The sequence below is a fragment of the Saccostrea cucullata genome, unplaced genomic scaffold, assembly GCF_032062105.1.
Source record: "Saccostrea cucullata isolate Sc308-1 unplaced genomic scaffold, CSIRO_AGI_Scuc_v1 ctg6877, whole genome shotgun sequence".
NCBI lineage: Eukaryota > Metazoa > Mollusca > Bivalvia > Ostreida > Ostreidae > Saccostrea > Saccostrea cuccullata.
Window position 1 is genome coordinate 17676 of NW_026928106.1, and position 9132 is coordinate 26807.

Below are 9132 nucleotides of genomic sequence, written 5' to 3' on the forward strand. Positions count from 1 at the left end.
ATGCTGCCAGTGACAAATATTTAACCAAAACGTGTCAAGAACGGCAAAAATATGCATTTTCTGACTACTTCCATTTTAGCCAGAATTGACGTCAAAGGACGTATTTTGATGATCTTAATAGATGCTACTAGAGATTTTGAACGACTTTGTTTCTTTGATGTATAACAAATCCTCAATACTTTTTGAGATATCTGGAAAAAAATTTTGGCCCCTCTATTTGCTAGTAACTTTTAGTGTTTATACGACTGTACATGGTCATTTTGTGCATCAGCGTTCGGCATTTCGGGGAATATGACTATAAACATCTGCATGAGCTGATAACATGGATAAGCGTGAAAAAAAAATTTATGTATGACTACATCAAGTTTGACCAGAAGTGCAAAAACCTGTTTGCATGATGGAATTATTTTAATATTATGTAGTATGTCAATTGTAGCTGCTTTCGGTTTGACCAAGAGTAGCCTAAAGCGACGATATCAACTCACTTAAAATGGAGTTAGTATATCCTTTGTAAATTTAGATTTTAGTTTCATTCCAAAGTCTTTGAAAATAAGGCATTTTCGCCCACTTCTTGTGTCGTCGGAAGTGGCAGTATTTGATGATTATAGAAAGAGTTACTTGCTGTTACTTTTCTTTTAAACAACTTTTCTTCTTTAACGTATCAACTTTCACAATAGATTTTGAAGTTTTGTAAAAACACTTTCAACGTCTGTTAGATTAGATAACAAATTTTAGGGACCAGAAACATTCTAACAGGTTCTTACATGTCATTTTTGACAATTCTGGTTATTGATATATCACGAATTCTCAATAGTGATATTGTAAAAAAGAAATCTTAAACCCTTCTAAATACCGGTAACTTACTTTAGGGACCAGCCCCAATTTCCTTAAATAAATTGATGAACCTTGGTATTCCGCACAACTTATGCAATGTACTAGTGTGTTTTAACAAAATATATACAATTTAGACACAATGTGCTAGAATTTTTTTAATTTAATATACTACTGTACATGGACATATTGTGCATCGGTGTTCGGCATTTTGGGGAATATAACTACTGTAAATCACTTTTTATTCGCGAGAACTTTATTTTCGCGTAATTACGCGAGACGGTAAGCTCGCTAAAATTTCATTGTCGTGTTTAATAGAATTACTTAAGATTATATAGAGCAATGACCACAATTCGTGAACATTTTGTCTCGCTAATAAAGTGTCAATGACTATCTAGCGAAAATAAGGGTTCGCGAAAATTAAGTGATCTACAGTATAAACATCTGCATGTATTGGCATATAAACGCTTAGAAATATTAACTACCTAGTATGTCAAGTGCTTGATAAAAAAATCAGAAAATTTACCTTTCAAGTACCACTTAATCACAAAAATCCCTAACTAAATAAGTGATGTCATCATTATATAAAAATTAGATACTCAAAAAATTTGTTGTTTTCCCAGACCTGAAAGTTTTATGACAGTCGAACAAACCGCTTCTGAGAAATTGCTAGCTCAAAATCGCTCGGAAATAAAACTAATTCTCCAGTTGCCAGTACTTTGTTCATATGTGTGTTGTTTGACTATGCAGAAGCATCATATAACTGTCTTCATTCTGCAGATATTTTCACAGTCAGTGCTTCATGATAGCTGTAATATGTTGGAAGAGGAGCTATATTAATCTGGTATTTCTGAAATCCATACACATAAACATGGTCAATGATTGTTCTTCCCTCTGTGGTAGGAAAAGTAACCAATTGTTGGAATCCGCGTTCTCTCATGAAATCTTGAATTCGTCCTTGTTCAGATGCATCTTCATTGAAGTCCCCCAAAATGAAGCTGTTTTCGTAATTGCGTATAATCCTGTCTGTAAGCTGTACAAAAGATGATAAGAAAAGATCTTTGGTAAGAAAACCAGGCCTATATACTGTAAAAACTGCTATGTTTCCCTTCAAAACAGTTCCAACAACTTCAATGTTTCTAACAGAGACATCAATTTGTGCAGCCTCTTCATCCTTTTGGATAAACATACCAACTCCTCCCCCTTTTGAATTTTTTATCTTTGTCAAAAGTTCAGAAGATTCGTCATAGGAATCCTTTCGAACTGCATACACAAAGTCAAAGTCTTGCATCGAGAATTGATCAGATGATTTTCCATGCAACCAGGTTTCAGTCAAGCAGATCACACACGCATTTAGAAATCTTTTATCTGCCTGCATCTCCTCAAAATGTGCCGGCAAGCTTTGAATGTTGTGCAAAATAATAGTTTTGCAATCAGATTCATCAAGGTCTGTCTTAGTTTGGAAAAGCCTTGGCATATCAGATATTGCATGTTTCACGTCAGGATCAGCATATATTTTCTTAAAGAAGATATCAGAAATATTCTCTTGTGATGTCTCGATATGCAATCCACTTTTTGTTGTAACCCGACTCAGAGCCACGTACGCTTGTCCAGGAGAAAACATTCTGTCCAAGTTCACTACAATTTGGCTTGTCGTCATACCTTGCACTTTATGGGCTGTACAAGCCCATGATAACTGTAAGGGAAATTGGTGTCTTACCACATTTTTAGCATGTTTCTCCTTTATTTCTTCATCAATTCTCTCTATACTGACCAGCACACGACCACAGGCAAGTTTTTTGCCCCGCTTTTTTCCAACATTGTTGTTATCGAAAATAACCCCAATTTTACTGACGTCACTTCGCAATGTTTTGTTTGAGAAATATACTTCAGAAACGACTCCCATAACACCATTTACAAGACCGTCATCAACATCAATATTTCGGGTGAGCATAACTCTAGCATTTACAACTAATATAATAGACGATGGAAGTCCTTCTGATCTCTTTTTGCATAGAGGATTCTCTCGTAAAGATAATTTTCCTGATGTCTTGTCCTTTTGATAGTCCTTTGCTTTAATCTCCACAAGGTCTTGACAATTCCTTTTTAGCATTGAAAGATCGTGGTCATTTACTTCCTCATTTGTAGCATATACGCGTAATGCATCATCTGGTCCCTCATTAACACATTCTTTTAACGTCTTTTCTACATAAGATTCAAAGTGTTCTTTGTTTGCTCTCACTCGTAAAACATTTAACACCTCGGCAAAATCTGCATCTTCACGTTGTCTCATTATTTCATTTAGCTCAACAACTTTGAACAATTCCTTCCAGTAATCAACAGGATATGTAGCACACTCGTTGTACAGTCGTTCATTTTTCCTCTGTTTAACTGGAGGTAATTGAAAGAAATCTCCGACAGCAATTATTGAGACACCGCCAAATGGGAGTTTGGATTTCTTGATTTGTACTAAACGCTCATGAACATAGTAAAGTAAACGCTTGTAAACCATTGAAATTTCGTCAATGACTAAAATCTGCAAATCCTCTAATTTGGATCTTATCGGACTTAAACGTTGTTCTTGTAATGGTTCGTAGGGAATTGGTAGATACTTTGTAAGAGCAAAAGCATGATGTATTGTCGATCCTCCTATGTTAAAGGCAGCAGTTCCAGTAAGAGCTGTTAAGAGAATTGGAATACTTTCTGGATTTTTCTGCATTCGTGAAAATACTCTACATGCCTCATATTCAATTGTTTTTATCACGTGGCTTTTCCCTGTGCCAGCTCCTCCAGTAATGAAAACATGAAAGGGTTCTGGATTTTCTCCATTGTATTTCTGAAGACTCCATTCCCTAACAAAATAAAATATTTCTCTTTGGGTTCCATTTAAAGTGCGAAGCAATGGCAACATATTTTGGCGTGATTGAGCAGTTGACTGGATTTTATACAAAACATCTGCATTATGTACAGTATCCTGCAAATCTGGAACATCCTCTTCTTGCATTTGTTCGTCCTGAATTTGGGATTTTTTGGACATACAGGTTCTTCTATTTCCTTCAGCCTCGGGACAAAGTAATGACCATGCATCTTCTGGTTCTCCAATAGCTTCATATGTTTCTTGTGCTTGATCTAGTACTTCTTCATTCTTGCAGTATATTTGGCGGTTTCTTTCCACGATATCCCTTACTCGTTGTAGTGATCTTGTATATTTCAATCGCACATGCCCGGTATCATAAAACGTTTGATACAAATCATATCCAGGTGGTTTGAGGATTTCTGGTTTCCAATATGGTAAGAAAAGCTGAAGAATAGATTGGTAAAACTTTTCAGGCATTTTTTCTTTGTTGAATCTTGCAAACCTAACAATAGCAGAATTTGTTCTTGTTCTCTTTTGTATAAAACCTTTTCCATTCTGTAATTCAAAAACTCCATCTCTACTGTTTGATGGAACTTGAGATTTTGCAAGTACCCTGTATTCAGCACAAAATGTCGCAAGGCACATATCATCAAACTCTTTGTTCTTTGGGCGGTTTTCATATCTTTCAACAATATTAGTCATCCAAATATCATCATCGTCTTCTTCGTTATTGTCACCTGTTGTTTTGTTTCTTTTCATTTGATGCAAAGGTTTGCTTAATCTTGTAGGATTTTCACCAACAGGAATAAACGTTACCTTTCTTGAACATTCCTTCATTTTCAAATTGCAAACACGATAGACTGCTTCCTGTGCACTCACTTCTCTATGGTGCAAGTAAGACGATCCAATTTTTTTCATAGTCTGTCGTGCACTTAAGTTGCCTTCCTCAGCTTCAATCTTTGTTTGTTTCAGAAGCATGCCCATTTCTCGCTCTGATTTTGATATGTACGAGATAATATAAACAATGCAACTGAAAGGGTCTAGGACATACTGAATATCTAAATTAGCATCCCAGCATTTTAAAAGACATGGGTTGTACTGATTTGTCCACATTTCAGAAGGTTCTCTTTGTAATATTATTGTTTGCTTTGAAGTGACTCTATTGTATGCTTCTTCAAATATTTCCTGAGACATTCCCAATTCGATAAATGTGTCATTTGTAGTATCTGTTGATGACACTTGGACTTTCTCCCATACTTTTTGCATGATTTCTTTTGCATCATTTCTGTGCAGTGACACGTTTTCAACACTATCGTCCTCTGTCTCCATTTGATTGTCTCGAGGCTTGGTTATGAAAGTTTTTTCTGACGGTGGCCTTGGAAAATTGAAACGACATTCAGTGCCTTTTTTCCTGCAAGATTGGGAATGCTTTTTGCTGTGCTGTTGTACATCTAAAACAATTTTTCGCAATTCGGAATCTTCATCCTCTGATGGTATTTTACATGTGACATACTTGTCAATAAAATCACAAACAGCCTTCTCTCCATCTTGCTCAAGCTTAGGTGCTCCTTCTATCCAAAACAAGCAGTGCATATGAGGGGAACCCCTTTGCTGAAATTCTACTCTTTGAAAGTAATCAACAACTTTTCCAATAGGTTCTGATGGAGACATTATGACATCCCTTAGAAAGACATGAAATCTGTATTCAAACATTCTATCAACTGTCACAGGGTTACTTCTCAATACGTCACTTTTCTCTGACCAGTCAAGATTTTCTGCTCTTCTGTCATCATTTTGTTGGCGCAAAATAGCTTCAACTGTTGCATTCCATCTAAACTCTGCAGCAGAGAAAGAACAGAACCATGTAGGGATACCTATTTGTCGCAACATTGCAAAAAGATCCTTTTGTGCTGCTTGCCAATATGATGGAGTACCTCGAATAGGCTGCATAAATCGCAATGCTTCATCACTTCGAAATAATGATGCCAACTTTTCAGCATCTTGCAACATTTCTGGGGTTACCTTTTGTCCCGAAGATGTCTTAGAAGAAGATTTTCTTACAGATATTTGTGTTTTCTCTATCACTTGATTAAGTTCCGACATGTACTGAGAGAAGAATAAATAATTTGAATCCATTGCAAATCTATTGTCAGCATTCATAAGTCTGTTGTGGAAGTATCTACTTAGTGTGATTTTGATTTATCTGTTCTCATTCCAGGTATTTTTTCCATAAGGAAATAGACAAGGAAATGTTTTTGCTTCATTGCCTTCTTCTTGTAGCATTTTCACTGGATTTTTACCCTCCCCTGGAGCTAAATTAAATACATCATCAAAATAATGATCCAAAACTTCCTGAACTACGTCAACTGGTTGTAAACATGTGTCTAAAGCTATTGATGTTGTCTGAGATTGCACATCTTCAACTTCCGTCTCAATATTTTCTGTTGTTTCCAATGAGGTGTCCTCCTCTATAATGTAATCATCACTGGTCGACTTTTCCCAGTTCGTGTTCAATTTTACATCTTTGTACCAGTCGTTGTTTTTTATTAAGAAGTCCAGTGCTTTAACAACTTGATGGGGATTCACAAATTGATATTCTTGATAACCTTTGTAGGAGAGTTTCCTTTTCAATTTAACCCTTAATAGCATGGTTTCATCTGCTGTTCGAGGTAAGCTCGTCGCTTTGTTTAAATCTGCGGGTACACAAACGACTGGTCCATGATTATTTTTCTGTCTCCCTTGTGGTAAATTCATTACTTTCATGAATGGAATGTGTAAAGAAACAAGCTGTTTCTCAAGGCTGTTCAGATCATTCAACTCCGCAGGTACAGTTTGAACTTTCATTTTATTAATTGCTGCCTCCGCAGGAATTTTCCCTGATAGTATTTTACGATGACAAGTTTTACAAATCCATAGGGATGATCTTGTGCAATGCTGAGGACAGTTTACAGTGCATTTGTGCAAATAATCCTTCTGCACACATATTTCAGCTAATTCTTTAGCGCATTCTCTACTTTCATATAAATTGCAATCAAAACTGTGAACTTGATTAACAAATAATGTGCGCTGACAACAACAACAAACATACTCTGGACTATAACTTGATTTCTGCTTGAACAATTCTATTACTTCTGAAAAATGTTGAAGTTTAAGAATAGATTCCCGTCTTTTCTCTGTCACCTTGTTTTTTCTGTCCTCCCTTATTTTTTGGTCACTGCTGTATTTCATTCTACAAGAATCTAGAATTTTTTTCCTATATTGAGGATCTTTGTATCTTTCAGCACTATTGACTTTTACTTTGTTTCTGTGCAATGCATTGGTATGATATTTTCTGACACTGTTCTGCTTAACACGTTCTCTATGCAGAGCATTCGTTTTGTATTTGTAAATGCTAGCCTCCTTCAAAAATTCTCTGTGGTCTTGATTCATTTTGTATTTTCTTTTACTTGATTGTTTCAAATTTTCTCTGTGCACAGCATTGGTTTTATATCTTTGGATGCTTTGTTGTTTTTTCTTTGTCCGGTACTTCAAATTTCCAAAATATTTCTCCCTTTTGAGTTTATTCAAAGTTTCTTTAATGTGTTGGCATTTTACATTCTTTTGGTATTTCTGCTTAGAACGACGATTAACACTGTGTCTGAGTTTAGTGTCTTCTTGATAACGGTTCCTATTATGTTTCAAAATCTGTCTTCTAGTTTCTGGATGGTTCATGTACTTTAATTTCTTTTTTTCTAGACGCTCTCTGCATTTGTGGTCAAGCATTTTACTTTTTCTGATCAGTCTTTTCTAATTTTCATCAATCTTAGATGATGAACGTTTGCAGAGTTCTCTCTTCTGTTGTGAAATGACAAAATTATAATGGTTTTCATCTTTGTGTTGTAGATAAACTGATCCTCTGTTCTTAGATCCCAATTCTACTTGTTGCCCGGTATATCGCAACCATCGGCCTTGTGAAAATGTGTAAATGTCAACTTGCAACATGTGAGCTACAGCTATGATTTCTAATTCAGTGGCCCATACTCCATTCTGAAACATTTTTGACATTTGGAGATACGAACTTATAGTATGACTGGTATTTCTTTGAAAGCTTTTGAAGATAGCCTCATTCCTTACTAAATGCTTACAAACTGCCTCTCGTATTTTTTCATGATGAACTTCAGTATTTGCAATACAATATGATATTGCCCTGAAGAAGCAGTTTCCATCTTTAGATATATACCCTTCACAAGAAAACTTTGATCAACAACATGGTCAGTAGAATAGGATTCTTCTGTGACAAGGTCAATGCCAAGTTCATAACAAAGAGATTGTTTCACTTCTTTCTTTACATCTTCTGACAAACTGAATTCTTTCTTTGATCTCTCATTTTCAGATGATAGGCAAAGCAAATCTTGTTGTTCTTCTAGAGTAGGCTTGTTGGCTTCATAATTAGCAGCTCCAACAACATTCACCTTTTCTATTGATGTGGAATCTGGATTGTTCATATGCATAAACTGTTCTATTGAACAATGCACCCCTGTTATTTCACAGTCAAGAACATCTGAACAACCCATTGATAATGCCAAGGACAAAATATGATCATTAACTTCTTGGACTGTTTCATACAGTATTCTTGTGCTTTTACCATTAGAGCTCATCATTCGCTGTAAAGACCTGGAGTGCCAGTCAAATGTAAAGAACCCATCCTCATACTTTCCAATCAAAAATGCATTTCCTCCAAAGCAAACAAAACATCCATCTGTGTCTGCAAGTGATAACTGTAGTGCATCATGAAGTGTATGTGCATTAAATTCATCAAAACATATGTCTTTATTTGATAAATTTATTATGCTTGCAAAAGACTCATTTGGTTCAAATCTAAACAGAGTATCGAAGCACTCAAAATATTGGGGCAACTCGGTAACAAGCAAATATCTACCTCCAATGTAGGAGCTACCCTGCAAAAATGTATACATTTCATCTCCAGTTGCAAGTACCTTGTTCATATCTGTTGTTTTCCAGAACTGTACACTTCTAATCCTATGATATGCAATAGCAGATAAACAATTTGAAACACACTGTGTCCCTGCATTTTCACCAAACATGATGTCTCCTTGGTGATATGAACCTTGAACTGCCTTCATACTGACTGAATGCTGTTGGGATCTTTCACTTACATTTGTAGTTTCCTTACTTTTAATTTTTGCTGGCATATTTTGTTGTACATGATTTTTTAGGTTCTGATTATTCTCTTTTTTCTTGTTTTCTTGCATCTCTTGCTTCTGAATGTTTTGCTCTGTTTTATCAAATACACTGTTCTGTTTCACAACATTTCTGTTCAACATTTCATTTTCTGTCCTTTCATATATCTTAATACTTTCTTTATAGTCCTCATCTTTTTTAATCCTGCTGGTACCTCCTTCACTGGAGGTAGCCAGCTGCGTCTGACCTGCTGAGCTAGGCTT

General features: G+C 35.7%; 1 protein-coding gene across 1 annotated transcript; it reads right to left on the minus strand.

Moving 5' to 3' along the window:
- Nucleotides 1-1600: 1600 nt before the first annotated feature.
- Nucleotides 1601-5791, minus strand: LOC134276442 (uncharacterized). The gene has a single exon (XM_062758699.1). The coding sequence runs from the start codon at nucleotides 5789-5791 to the stop codon at nucleotides 1601-1603; it is 4191 nt and encodes a 1396-aa protein (XP_062614683.1).
- Between the last annotated feature and the right edge of the window lie 3341 nt (nucleotides 5792-9132).

Excerpts from the sequence above, each read along its gene's own strand:
- LOC134276442 (XM_062758699.1), bottom strand. The coding sequence starts at position 5,791 with ATGTCGGAACTTAATCAAGTGATAGAGAAAACACAAATATCTGTAAGA.